The following is a 15,707-nucleotide window of genomic DNA, read 5'->3' on the forward strand; positions in this document are numbered from 1 at the left end:
GTATGCGTGTGATCAAAACGCCCTGAGATCAGGTCCATAATAATTGAAAACCCTGCCTGATTTAAACATCTCTGATCTCTCATTCAACATCATCTTCTCAGTAATGTCCAGACAGCTTCCAGCATAGCTGCTATTTTTAGATCACTCCCTGGAAGTTTTTTCTTTTACCACATGACGTGTACATCCTGTGATTTCACCGTGGACCTCAAACTTGCACGGTGACCAAACAGCAACTTGACTCGGCCGTCGCTGGTGATGGGATCTGGGTTTCCAGCTGTGATCCAATAGTTTGAAGGCAGCAGATCAGATGAGGTGGGAAATAAGAAGCATGCTCATCATTTTTTTTTTTTGACATTCATGAGGTTGTGCACCATGACATGCTGTGTGTCTGGTCCTGCATTGGTGCGAGGTGCCTCAGGGAAATGCTATTGCTTTCCAGTTTTTCACCCACATCAACACAATCTTTGCTTTTTACGTGCATTATCTGCCTCCCTGTAACTTTTTCCTGAAACTGAAAATCCGATTTTAATAAAACTGAAGGACATCAGCACATATTGCAGAGGCAAGCCAGGGATAAATGTACAGGGTGATCTAAAAATACCACCTGTGCACAAGAAGATGATCTTGAACAAGAGGTTGGCCAATTTTAAATGATATGGCCAAGAGTTGATTTTTTTAGGGGGTGTGGGGTGGATTCCCAGAATTTTTTGATCACTCCTTATATACTATGCATGAAAGCCAGCTTACACCATATAATAAATTATGACTTCTATTATCATGCTTTATCTTTGACCACCTTAAAAGTTGGGCTAAGCAAGAAGAAAGATGGGAAATAAAGCACTGATCTCGTTGCAGGGTGATTGGTGCTCTCTGGCACTGAATTTTATGGTCGATAACATTCATTTACAGTATCCTTCTTGAGACATCTGTCAGCTATTCGCTTAATCATAAATATTTCACTTTAAATTGGAACATTGGTGCACAATGTCCTTTCAGCTCAAAAGTTAACAAGGAAAGAATCCGTTTTTCTTTTGGAGGTTATCCTCAGTCATGCTAATGATCTAAGCTATGTGTACTATGAAACCCCACCACGCCTTTGCCTCTGTTTGTGTCAGATTGTCAAAGCGGTATATTTTTAATAAATGCTATGCATGAATAAAAAACTCTGTGATATATCATCTGAAGATAAAGCTAAAAATATATTAATGTGAGATTAAGAGAGAAAAAATAAACGTATTTCACATAATGAGTATACTCTCTGTGTCACTGGATCTCATGTCACCACCCTGCCACTCAGACTTGTACCTGTATGTGTGTCACTGTATGCATTAGGAATCATAACCAATAAATGCTAGCTATCCTCATCATCCAAAGTGGGCAAATCCTCATTCATCCTCTGTAATTATAGCAGGGAGGTGCACAGCATCTGAAGCATGTCATTTAGCAAAGGTCCAGGTCAGTTAACATCAATCATCCAATGGTCACATATTACAATTTTGAATGACTCGTAACTTGTGACATCCTTTTTTTATTCCTACCAAGGATGCGATACAAATTAAAATGACATAGGGACATTTTTTTCACATCAAAGTTAGCACATTAAAATAAAGCTAAATTCAAAATATCGTAACACTGAACTCCAAATGTTTGACTCATGTAGGTCAACTAATGTGTTATCCTCTCTTCTAAGCCTTCAGACCGATAAGCATGCATATCCCCGGATGGATCACTAACAAGATGTTAAATTATGCACAATGGAAAGCTGGGTGGCTGATACAGCTGAAAGAAAAATTGGAAAATTTAACCTTTCGTTAACCTGTTGGTTAATGGTAACAGTCTAAATTAACACATACTTGAATATAAATTATCTCTTCGAGAGGGCTAAGAGTGCCTATTCACATTGAAGTTCCATGGTCAATATGGTGAGTGGTAGCTATGTATACAGCACATACAGTAATTCTAGGTGCTTCAAATAAAACAGATATAGATACAGATCTAGAATTATATATATTACACAAATATAGACTCTCCTTTTTTTGTTCGCTTTTGAGCAATGAACGCATGAACTGGAACAGCGAAACCATAAGAAAGTCATTCTTCCATGAGATTTATCCAACAAGATACAGAGTCCAGTTGTCACATAGGAGCGTTGCACCTCAGGTGGTGTCAGGATGACGTCTGTACAAAAGGTAATCCGACAGCTTTAAATGTGACTGGTGTTTACATTGGCTAATAACAATGTGCTGGGTGCAAGAGCAGTAGTGGCTAGGACACGAGGGGGGGGGGGGGGCAACTGTGCTGTCCGCAATATGGTGGAGAGATGTGTGTGGGGTAAGGGGGGGGGGGGGGGGGGAGAGGGGCAGGGAGTAAAACAGGCATTTTTTTTCTCATTCGCTTTGAGAGCAAACAGAAAAAGAGAGAGTGAGTGAGAGAGAGAGAGAGACCTGGGTGCAAACCATGTCAGTTCCTCAAATTATAACAAGGCATTCCTCACCAAACCACACGCCACGAGGAGGACAGCCAGTCCATAGCTGGATGATATTCTTGTACCTGTAAAGATAAGAAACAGAAGCACAAAAACACTGTTACTATTCTATTTTCTTCCCCGTGACCAAAACTCTCTACAGGAACACAAATCCTTTCCTATGAGCTTGTTTAAGGCCTACAGCACATATGAAAAAATGACTTTTCATGTTTGGAAATACAAGAACTGGAGCATTAAAAAAAGGCTCTTAGTGAGAAAGAGTTTGTCCATAAACATGTAATAACAAATCAAATTAAATAATCACCATGTTCTTTCTCTTAAAGTTGAATCTGACATCAATGAAGCTCACGTATACTGTCAAGTATGGTGGTTCTTTCCTTGAGCTAAATACTTTTTGTTTTTACCATATCACACCATTCACTCTGTGAAGGTTTTCAGTCATCCAGGTCATCGTAGTCTAAGGAGCTTGGAAAGAAAAGCATCTGGACTTCTTTAAGTTTACTTGAAGACGTTTCATCTGAGAAGCTTCTTCAGTTCTAAGAGCAGCGAGTGGTGGAGAGTCCAAGAATTTAAGCCCTAGGGGAGTGTCCCCACAAGAGGGTCATGGACCCCTTATTGATTGTCTACCTAATCACAGGAGCCAAGGTGTGAAAATGGGTGTGGGTCACAATCAGCCAAGGTTTTGGGTGAATCCATTGTGAAGCCTGGCCCCACCCTACCATGTGACTTCCTGAGGTCAAATGGCCCAGGATGTGAGTGGGCATTAAGGCATCTTGGAAGGATCTCAGAACTGGATTATAGATGATAGACAGTTGGTGTTGTAAGCCACCGCCTCTGTTCAAAGATGGTCGTTCAGAGTGGACATAGATGGCTTCTTTCACTCCTCTTTCAAACCATCTGTCTTCTCTCCACCAGTTGCTCTTAGAACTGAAGCTTTTCAGATGAAACATCTTCAAGAAATTTAAAGAAGTCCAGTCACCTTTCTTTCCAAGCTCCTTAGACATATCACAGATCTATTTTTTTTTTAAAATTTGAGGTATTTCTCAATACAAGAAGAAAAAAATGCTGTAGTTTTACTTTAAGGCTCCTAATTATAATATTTGGTGCCTGACTTGGATAAGATAATGCTAAACCTTAGCTTAAGGTGAGGATTAAAGTTTTTTCAAATCTCTACAGTAAATGGTAAATGGCTTTTCTAGTCCCTAAGGACCCCTAAGGACCCCAAAGTGCTTTACATATCCAGTCATCCACCCATTCACACACACATTCACACACTGGTGATGGCAGCTACATTGTAGCCACAGCCACCCTGGGGCGCACTGACAGAGGCGAGGCTGCCGGACACTGGCGCCACCGGGCCCTCTGACCACCACCAGTAGGCAACGGGTGAAGTGTCTTGCCCAAGGACACAACGACCGAGACTGTCCAAGCCAGGGCTCGAACCGGCAACCTTCCGATTACAAGGCAAACTCCCAACTCTTGAGCCACGATCGCCCTGTATCAACAATGCAGTAATGCAGTAATTACAGTATCAACTTGGTAACTAAGAAAAATAGTTGTAAAGTGAAGTCGTAAAATTAGTTACTGTTGCAAATCTGCACATACATGTTTAGTAAATGCGGGCTGATGTCCTGTCATTAGTGTGTGCCATTAAGCTGAGGCGCACTTGGGTATATATAGTGTGTGACTATAGCTGCCGACATATAAGTCTAACACCGTTAGGCATTTGAAAAAGAAAAACAACACGATCTCTGCAGCAACAGCAGGTGCTTGTGGGTTGAAGGTGGTAAATGAAAGTGCTACTTCAAGACACTTTTTAGAAGAAAGATTCTGATTATTGCAAATACTCTCAGAAGCAATTTAACTTCTGATCTTTTTTTTCTATTTCAATGAAATCCTCGTGTTAGCTTTACTCAAGAACTATGACACTGTGTCATCCTGCTAGCTCTTTCTGTTTATTATTTTGTGCGAGTGTGTTCAAAATGAATGATATATATATACACAACTGGTTTATTTTGCTCGACATGTGGTTTCTTGTTGTTTTACACCCACATCTGTATTTCAGGTTCTGTCCAACATATGGTCTAGATGGAGTAGAGTCTAAATGTAGCCCATACAGCTCCTGCTACGTACAGTATATAGACAGTTGAGTAGGTTTTAGGAGCGATCGTGGCTCAAGAGTTGGGCGTTCGTCTTGTAATCGGAAGGTTGCCGGTTCGAGCCCCGGCTCCGACAGTCTCGGTCGTTGTGTCCTTGGGCGAGACATTTCACCCGTTGCCTACTGGTGGTGGTCAGAGGGCCCGGTGGCGCCAGTGTCCGGCAGCCTCGCCTCTGTCAGTGCGCCCCAGGGCGACTGTGGCTACATGTAGCTTGCCATCACGTGTGTGTGAATGGGTGAATGGGTGGATGATTGTGTATAGTGTAAAGCGCTTTGGGGTCCTTAGGACCAAGTAAAGCGCTATACAAATACAGACCATTTACCATTTTAAAAAGCTTTTATGTTTTTATTTAGTCAAGCTAAAAAGACATTTAAAAAAAAAAATCTGCCAGAAAATTCAACATTAATGAATCAATGGTACGGAAGCAAGAAGAATGAGTTGGGGAAAGTTTGACATATCTGATCGCTTAATGTGCCTTATATTCAGGCACCTTATAATACGGTAGCTTCTATCTTCCTTTAGCATGTCCAGATGTCCAACTTTTTGTGTGATGGTAGCATCTTTCCCTTTTGGGTGCTACCGCAGGTGCCTTTGACCGTGTAAAACATTTGTCGACATTGTTGTGTTTGTTGGGGAGAAAACTTGCAGACATAAAGTACAGCACTTCAGAGTCACACTGCTAGCGATCGAAGATTTATGTAAATGTGACAAGCTGAACGCATTCTGTTCTGTATGGGAGACACAGCACGGAGGAGAGTGACTGACAATGGTCTACAGCCGATCAGGAGGCAGAACACAATGCCCTGTAAAAAAACAAACAAACAAACACAAAAAAGCAAAATTGCACAAAAAAAATTTGTGAAACAGTGAGGCCGCGAAAGGTGAACCACGTTACAGCGAGGGACCACTGTACTTGAAATATGAGATTGACAAAAATGAAGCAAAATTGTAGAGATTCAGCTTGTAATGGTTGAAGGAAAAGAAAGTGTCTGCTGCACAGGCTGAGGGTTTCAAATACTCCACACACCTAATCCCAGAAAACCTGTTTCTAAACATGTGAATTTTAGAAAGAAATTCAAACGACCAAAAATAGACTTGAAATTGTCTACAAAGAAACACAAAGTGCTGTGATTAAACCAGGAGAGGCAGACAACTACAAAGAAAGTGAAAATGACCAGAAAGAGACCAAAACCAAACACTAAAAGGCAGAAAAAAGAAAAAAAATGCAAATTAGCCTAAAAAGCGATTGGAAAGAGTCAGAAAAAAGGTGTCACTGAGTCTAAACATGACCAAAAAGAAATGCAAATGAAACACATAAACAGAGAGACAAAGAGAAGAGAGAGACATATAAACTGACTGCAAAGAGATGCAAACCAAGTCGTCTTATGTGCCTTTACCTATATAAACAGGGGGAATGTTAATCTATGTGTGATTGATGTTATAAATACATTCATTTAATTCTAGCACCTTTACTGAAATCCTGGAAAACTGTAAATAAAGGCTTTTGGACTGCTCTGAAAACATTTTGCATGGGCAGTTAGCATTGCCTAAGACCTGACAAGCTGCTATCACCACTGCGGGCAACTCTGACTGTTTACTGAGCATCTGACATGACTAACAACTGCAAACTAGAACACAACCTCCTCAGCCTACAGTGTGATCCGCTTGCGTCTTGGAAACATTGAGCCAGAACTGATGAGAGCAAAGTAACAAATGACAGCTGTACAATCGGCCCAGCAGATGTCTGTGGACGTAATACTAGGACACTTTTAGTGTTGAATTCTTAGATAGGGAAAGAAATACCATGAAATAAAGCAGGATTTCAGTAATATTCATTAAAAAAAATCACATTATTCAGTAAACTATATTAACATTTACTAGATTCCTGTGTCATACTGGAATCATTCTTAGAACTGGTACAGTTCTAAGAAGAAACTGTACCAGGGGAGCCCACTGTTCCTCGCAGCTCTGGATTGTCAAGGCTGCTGAGGGTTAGGGGACGTAAGGAAGGGATGGTGGTGCAGAGATGGAGGGCTTTGACCCTTTATTCCTCCCCACCACATCTCATTTGGCTCGAGGTGATCTAGAGAACAGGAGTGCCACAGAGGAGCAGCAATCACTCTAGGCCAAAACATCCTTCACACAGAGAATAATTAATCAGCTTCCAGCTAGAAGCCGCAGAAAAGCACAGATGCAGTGATACAGGACAAAAAAATCTGCATATCTACTGAACTATTTTACAATAATCTACTCTGTATATAAAAGTACGCAGCTTTAACTGTGATTTCACTGTTGCAAACTGTTAATTACCTCAGGATGGAGGATGTGCCTTTGACTTCATTTTCTATTTTTCATCATTCTTTGTCAATAAAAGTAAAACCATGAAAGACTGTTTTTCTCAGGGCTTTGAGTTGCCATGCTGCACCACTGTGTTCATCCTACATCTACTGTTTTGCCAAAGTTTTCAAACTGCTCTAGTTTTTTCTGTTCTTGACTCTGTATGATGTCACTAAGAAACCGCCATCATTACATGGACCTCTCATGGACACTCAGCTCTGACTGCGATCACAAAAGCTCCGTCTGAAAGCTGGCTTAAAGGCAAGGGAAGGTAGATTGTTTCAAATACAGGATGAGAGGCTGTGCCAAGATCCTGTGTAAGAAAGAAAATATTTTAAACTATGAATGATGCAGTAGTGATGCTCTAGTAGAATCCAATAATTAGTAAACTATTCTGAGCGTGTCATGTCTGAAAAGGGCTGCAGACAGCACCTGTGTTCTGCTGTGGAAGAAAGACATCCTCATTAAAAATCTCGCTGTAGCTCTAACACTTCCCTCTTAAGTACCACAAAACACTGACTATCTAGCAGAGTGTGTTGTCATGTTTTAGTTGCATGTATCTTTTAACTCCTAATTTCAGCAGGGCAACTAAGGGTCTGAAACAAAGTCACTTGATATCTACCCCTTTAGAACTCTTTATAATGACTGTTAACAGGAGTTTAGCTTAAGCAGAGTTCAGCTAACAGGAAGGTTTAACTGACAGGTGAGATGCAATTCTCCGTTTCACAGTGCAGTATTTATGGCTCAATGAGTGCAAAATAATAACACTTGAAGTTTGCAAAGCAAAAGTAGTTTTATAGGAGAAGTTGAGTGTTTTTCAGATGAAAATGGAGCAACAGTTGATTAAAAAACACTTGCCATCTGTCCAGAATAAAAATATTGTGCTTTGGGATTATGTTTCAATTCATAGAGTAGGGAAAATTGCACAACCTAAACTGAACAAAACTGAAAAACTCTGAGGATATCTAACATAGCTCATGTGTGCAATACAGCATTTATTTGTAACTCACATCCTGCGTTATACACACAACCTAAAGGAAAGGAAAAGTAGCAATAATAGAATTCAAAAGATTCAAATCCAAAGTAGTTGTTGGCCGAACTCCCTATTGAAGACCCAAGAAGCATTGATAAAAGACAGCCTGCTATTTTTACAACCAAATACAGCAGCAGTATAATGCAGTGAGGCAGGGCTGCTTGATTAGGTCATGATGACCTCCTTCTGGATATAACCCAACAATGATGGGTCACTGCACACCACCCTGCACAGCTGCGTAGGATCATTTCTTTAGTGTTAGTTGTGACGTCTTCCAGATGCACTTCAAAATCTGCTGAACTGACTCTGAATTATTACGCTCTAGTCCCCCCAGAATCTGGTGATCAAGCCACGTACAAAACAGCACAGAGATTGTTATTCATACATTATTGATTTGCTGTTGTGCTGCTTTCCATTGTTTCGTGTGGGATTTCCAAAGCCATTTTTCAGTTTGCTTATCTGAGAGAACACAAACAATAAGGGAAGGCACATGTACCATAGATATGATTCTATCAGGTAAAAGAAAAGATCAGCCACACTATCAGCACTGCACCATGTTCATATGAAATCTCTGAAGCAACATCTTGTAGTCATCATAGTCCTTCATAAGTTATAAAGACTGCCAGTTGTGTCCAGTAAATCGGAGGTTTGCCCAAAAGTTAATTTCATTTTTTTTCTTTTACATGGAAACCACAATACAAGAAGAAGAAAAACAAAAACCTTTTTTTTTTATCTGCTGGTCAATTTGGAGAGTCTGGCAAAAAGAAAAAACTAGCAAAATACATATTTAGGGCTTAGTTTAATTAGACAGTTCACATGTATATTTACCGATTGAGTCCATGTTCTCACTGTGTTTGTGTCCATTCTCTACCCATGCTCCAGTATATGTGCACAAAATCAAAGTAAGTGTTAAATTAAGCTTAAATTATGTTTTATTTTACTTGGAGGATGTTCATTCATTTATTTATTTATTGTAAGTAAGATTTAAATACTGTAGCAAAAGATGACGGTACTCCTAGTTGGCTGTGTCTAAAATTTAGAGCTAAATGGACTGATTCTTATATAGCGCTTTTCTACTCTCCCAGAGTACTCAAAGCGCTCTATACAACATGCCTCATTCACCCATTCACTTCTAAACACAAGTGCAAACTAATCTACATTCACCCACAGCCACACTCCGATGAACGCATCGGAGGGCAGTTTTGGGGTTAGTATCTTGCCCAAGGACACTTGACATGCAGATTGGGGAAGTCTAGGATCAAACCACCAACCTTCCGATCAGTAGCTGATCTGCTCTACCACCTGAGCCACAGCCACCACAGCCACAGCTAGTAAAAGTAAAATAGGAAACTTATAACTTATAACTTATAACACCATGAACGCACGCAAAGCTACTGGTCCGGACGGGATTCCCGGCCGTGTCCTCAAGTCATGCGCGGCTCAGCTGGCTGGAGTGTTCACACACATCTTCAACCTTTCCCTCTCTCTGTCTGTAGTCCCAGCCTGCTTCAAAATGGCCACCGTCGTCCCTGTACCCAAATCCTCCACCATCTCCTCATTGAACGACTGGCGACCTGTAGCCCTGACCCCCATCGTAAGCAAATGCTTCGAGAAGCTGGTCAGGGACTTCATCTGCTCTGCACTACCCGACTCACTGGACCCTCTACAGTTTGCATACCGCCACAACAGGTCCACTGATGATGCCATAGCCCTGACACTACACACTGCCCTGTCACACCTGGAGAAGAGAGACACGTATGTGAGAATGCTGTTTGTAGATTACAGCTCAGCATTCAATACCATCGTTCCCTCGAAGCTGGACAGGAAACTGCAGGATCTAGGACTGAGCAGCTCCCTCTGCAGCTGGATCCTTAGCTTCCTGTCTGACAGACGCCAAGTGGTCAGACTGGGCAGCATCACCTCATCCCCCATCACACTGAACACTGGTGCTCCACAGGGGTGTGTACTGAGCCCTCTCCTGTACTCACTCTACACCTACGACTGCACGGCGACTAACAACTCCAACATCATTGTGAAGTTTGCGGACGACACTACAGTGGTGGGTCTTATCACCAACGGTGATGAGACGGCTTACAGGGAGGAGGTCAGCGCCCTGACCCACTGGTGTCAAGACAACCATCTCACCCTCAACGTCGCAAAGACAAAGGAGTTGATAGTGGACTTCCGGAGGTGCAGAGAAGTACACACCCCCATCACCATCAACGGCGCTGCTGTGGAGAGAATGAGCAGCTTCCGGTTCCTTGGCGTACACCTGGCTGAGGATCTTACGTGGTCAGTACACACAAACAAAACAGTGAAGAAGGCGCAGCAGCGCCTCTTCTTTCTCAGGAGACGGAAAAGATTCGGCATGAGCCCCCGCATCCTCAGGACCTTCTATCACTGTGCCATTGAGAGCATCCTCACTGGATGCATCACCACTTGGTATGGCAACAGCACCGCCTACAACTGCAAAGCTCTCCAACGAGTAGTGCGGTGCTCTGAACGGATAATTGGAGGTGAGCTTCCCTCCCTCCAAGACATCTACAGGAAGCGGTGCCTGAGGAAAGCGGGGAGGATCATCAAGGACTCCAGTCACCCCAGCCATAAACTGTTCAGACTACTTCCATCAGGAAGGAGGTTCTGCAGCATCCGGTCCTGAACCAGCAGACTGAGAGACAGCTTCTTCCATCAGGCCATCAGACTGCTGAACACTTCATAGACACCTCAGCTTCACTACTGGAACTTTAACATTATGCACTCCATACTGTACAGTAATGCCACTGTTTTGCACATGTCTCACTCTGTATATTTTATTTTATATATTTTATTTATTGTTTACTCTATTTAATTTGTAAAATATGTGTACACACACACACACACACACACACACACACACACACACACATACACGTAGAAAAATATTTAGTATACACATCCAGAAATGCATATACTATTATATATTGTACATATATTTATTAGTTTCAGATGTAGCCATTCTTGTATTTTGCTTGTTTACATTATTGTATTTTGCACAACTCTGTTGCTTGTGAAGCTCGCACACAAGAATTTCACTCACATGTGCTGTACCAATGTACCTGCACATGTGATGTGACAATAAAAGTGATTTGATTTGATTTGATTATAAAAGGAAAACGTGGATGGGTAGACTGAAGAAATCAAGCATCAGGACAGAAAACCCTGAGCAATATGGCTTAACAGTAAAAAAAAAATACACAACACAGAGATATAAATAAGTCATTTTTTTGTGACAGAATCATAAGAAATGGGTGCAATGGAAAAGTCAAAAGAAAACCTGTAATAACACCCAAGCAAATATCCATCCATCCTTTTTTCCACTTATCTAGTAAAAGTCTATTTTTGTCCCTGTTGGCAGACAGGGACAAAATTATTAGAGCTAAATGTAATCATGTCATCCTTTGAGGGTCACAAAGGTACAAATGTGGCTCGCTGTAGCTCGTTAGATAGAGCAAGTTATCTAGTAGTTGGAAGGTTGGTAGTTAAATCTCTCACTGTTCCAGTCTGCAACCAACTGAAAGTTGCTCTCTGGTGTGTTCACTGGTGTGTGGACACATCAGATATGTGAGACCACTTTTTTATAAAATAACAGTGAAATTGGATAACACCTCCCACCCACTCCATGACATGTTGGTCAGTCACAGGAGCTCGTTCAGTGAGAGACTGAGATTACCGAAAAGCACCACTGAACGACACAGGAAATCATTCCTGCCTGTGGCCATCTCCCTGTACAACGCATCCACTTAACACACTGTTTGCTGCTACAGCTACACATGTTTCTTTTCCAACTATTTATTTATAAGTGACTTATGTATGTATGTATGTATATATATGTATATATTGTACTATTCTTAGTTAGTGTATTGTCTGTCTTGTCTTAATGTTGGTTTAAAATGGAGCACTGTAACAAAAAATAATTTCCCCCAGGGATCAATAAAGTATTCTGATTCTGATTCTGATTCTGAAATAGGTAAAATCTTAACTGTAATTTTAGAACATGATTCTTGTTTTCTAAATGATGATGCTGATCGGAGTTAAAAATGATGTGGGCATACCTTGCCAAGGACAATTGCTATCATATGAGGATGTACTGTCCGTCCGTTATTCACGTGTAGCATTTAGTTTCTAAACACCAAGATAGTAGCACTTTGAGCCTTTACACTGGGATCTACTAACCGAGTGACATAACGTTAGTGCATTTATCTTTACATGGGTTTTATGGTCCAAAGAAGCTATACAAATTAACGTGTCTTGTTAATGTGCTTTTGATGATTTATTTTCTCACCCTCTTGTCCTCCATTTCATAATGGCATTGTATCCCCAGATAACAGTAATATGTGTGGGAATTGTATCTAAAGTACAACAGTTATCTCCTCCCAACAGTGCCAGTCACTTTGAAAGACTGTATAAATCTGCAGTACTTGCATATGAGTCTGTCACCTTCTTGCATGCACTGGGTGCAGGATTGTTTCCATTTGTTCCATTCCTAACCCTGAAATGATGTAAGCAATCCACATAGTACGGGAAAACAACACCGTCTGCAGAAATTATTCTCATAACCTCACAGATTCCTTCAGCTTTTTTGTGAGCTGTTTTTCACTTTCAAACTAACCTTGCCAGCAAGCATACTAAAGGTAAAGTCTGTGCTCCTGTGCTATTTTTAGAAAACAACAAAGGAAGAGCATTTGCGAATTATTATTGTTGTTGTTTTGTGTTCTGCTGTGCATTTTAATTGATGAGCAGAGGGGAAAATGTAAGAAGTCTCTAATAACACAACTGAACATACACATATATAGAGAGAATACACAAAAAGAGCTTTAGCTTATTATTTCATTTCACCATCGCTGTAGCTAAAAGCACTTTCTTCCACTTCCTGTGATCGTTTGCTTGACAAGGTCACTGTGTCTTTACATGTCATTTGGAATCATCTATCTAAAGAGGGAAGCTTTGGAGAAGAAGGTTTCCAGGGGAGATTTTGAGTCGTCTGAATTCTGTACATAGTGTTTAAAGCAATACATGATGCCACTTTGAGTTTTCCCTTTTTCCATCCTCCAAAGTCGAAGTAACTGCAGAATGAATCATGTGGAAACATAATGAGTGAAAGTATCTAAGCTTGCGGAGACCTTTTTGCTGGTTTCTTGGTGCATGCTGAGATAGAATAGACCCATATTGAATACTTTTCATTTTGTCCTATTTAACCTAACACAACACTTCTCATTTTGCCAAAATGTTTTTGGCTCGGTGAAACAGTGATGTGAAATATTGATTCCAGGCCAGTGAAGCAGCCAGGTTCAGTGAGGCAGGGAGGTGATTCACCACAGCACCTCCACAGGGAGCTCAAACTGGCTTCATGCCAGTTCTATCTATTGCTGCTGATCCCTTGCTGGCTGACCGTCTCTTTGACTCGCTTGCTTATTTGTCCGTGGGCTCCAGTATATAACTTGCTTTCTGATTTGCTTGTTGACTGATAGACTCTCTAACTGACTCATAGACTGCCCAAGCCATAGTTAGATTCTTAGCTAACATGACTGTGTAAATGCCATTAAAATGCAGCTTGATTGTTCAGCTGTGATGAGTCTAAATGTGGTAACACAGTCTAAGGAATAAAGCTTCTAAATGACCATCCACAACATCTAAAACGACCACACCAGGATGACCACACACTACAAGTGTTTCTTTAACCATTTAGCCACTGAAAAGGGGAATAAACAGCTAATGAGGGCGTGGGGATATTTTATTCTGATGGGTTCTTACCCAAACATACTTGGTCTCAGCTTCTATCAGCATTGTTCCTGTTATATGCCTTGTGGAAATGACTAATCCAAATCTGATGCCCATCTAAATTTGACACCTTTCACAGTATTTGTCAGTGTTAATCGGTGTCTTGTCTAGTCTCGTGTTTTTTGTATTACTTTTCCCTGGAACACTCTCTCACAGTCTGTTCTCTAAAACCTAAAAGAAGAAATATGGATTGGATCAACTGGTCCCTAAATGCAATTGACACCCCTTTCTCAACGAGAAGTTTGGGCTCGGGTGAGCCTGAGTGCTGAAGATATCTACCTATTCATTCATTCTCATTCTTTATTTATTTGTCACATGTAGTTATAGCTAGTACAACATACAGTGAAATGTTTTTCCTGGCTAAAAAATACTCCCCCCGACTGTGAGAAACATACTAGAAAAACTTTTACCTAAACTAAGGAGTAAGAATCATATATAAAAATGTAAAAGTGTATAATATCCTGTATAATATATATAAAAAAGTGTAACAGGTGTAACAGCCATGTGTTTGTGATTATAAGTATATCCATAATCGTGCAAAGTATTGCACTGTAATGATTTGAAAAACTATAAAAATATACATATTTACATAAGTACAAATGTATATAATATGATAAGATAAGATAAGATAAGGTTCAGGAAAGAAGAAAGTAAAGTGCGAATTATGTACTATGTGTGAGATTGTCCAGCATATTATCCGGTTTGCGTTTTTGGTTGAGGAGTCTCACTGTTTGTGGGTAGAAACTCCTCCTGAACCTTTCTGTTCTTGTTTTCAGGCTACAGAGGCGTTTCCCTGACCTCAGCAGCCTGAACAGTTTATGGGCGGGATGGCTGGAGTCCCTAGTGATCCTGATGGCCCGGGATCTGCACCTTTCAGCGTAGATGTCCTGCAGTGCTGGTAGAGGTGTTCACATAGTGCGTTCAGCTGTGCGCACAACCCTCTGCAGGGCTTTCTGTTGCTGTACTGTGCAGTTTCCGTACCACACCATGATGTTGTTGCACAAAATGCTCTCAATGACACCAGTGTAGAATCTCCTCTGTATATTCTTGGAGATCTTAAACCTCTTTAGACGCCTCAGGTGATAGAGGCGCTGTCTGCCTTTACTAATAAGGAATTCCGTATGTGTGCTCCAAGTGAGGTCCTCGTTGATGTGAACACCGAGGTATTTGAAGTTGGAGACTCTCTCCACGGGGGTTCCATTGATCTGAATTGGGGTGTGAGTTTTATCACCTCTCTGTCTTCTAAAGTCGATCACCATCTCCTTTGTTTTGCTGATGTTCAAGGAGAGGTGATTTGCCTCACACCACTTTGCTAGTCCATCCACCTCACTCCGGTAGGCCCTCTCGTCATTCCTGGAGATGAGTCCCACCACCACTGTGTCGTCAGCAAACTTCACAATGGAATTAGTGGGGTGTCTGGCCGTGCAGTCCGCGGTGTAAAGGGAGTAGAGAAGGGGGCTCAGTACACATCCCTGGGGAGCCCCTATGTTCAGTGAGAGTGTATGGGAGTACACATCCCCTATTCTCACTGACTGTGGCCTCGCGGTCAGGAAGCTATAAATCCACCTGCACAAAGATGTACTACATCCCAGATCTTGGAGGTTACCCGAGAGGGTGTGGGGCACTATGGTGTTGAAAGCTGAGCTGTAATCTATGAACAGCATTCTCACATAATTTCCACATCCCTCATCTAGATGGCTCAGTGTGGTATGCAGGACCTGTGCTACAGCGTCTCCGGTAGATCTATTTGTCCGATATGCAAACTGCAGTGAGTCGAAGTCAGGAGGGAGGAAGGAACTGATGAAGGGTTTCATGAGCCTCTCAAAACCCTTCATCACTACAGATGTTAGGGCTACTGGGCGATAATCATTTAGAC

At 41.4% G+C, this 15,707-nt stretch overlaps 1 protein-coding gene across 1 annotated transcript in view; it reads right to left on the reverse strand.

The window, feature by feature from the left end:
• Positions 1–2,363: 2,363 nt before the first annotated feature.
• vstm2a (V-set and transmembrane domain containing 2A) overlaps positions 2,364–15,707 on the reverse strand; it is a 105,891-nt gene continuing 92,547 nt past the window's right edge. The window contains exon 5 of the mRNA XM_080864547.1: positions 2,364–2,550. Within this exon, the coding sequence (XP_080720673.1) occupies positions 2,474–2,550 (77 nt within the window). The 3' untranslated portion in view covers positions 2,364–2,473. The remainder of the gene's footprint in view (positions 2,551–15,707) is intronic.

Source organism: Rhamphochromis sp. 'chilingali', assembly GCF_963969265.1.
Source record: "Rhamphochromis sp. 'chilingali' genome assembly, chromosome: 18".
NCBI classification, from domain to species: Eukaryota; Metazoa; Chordata; class Actinopteri; order Cichliformes; family Cichlidae; genus Rhamphochromis; species Rhamphochromis sp. 'chilingali'.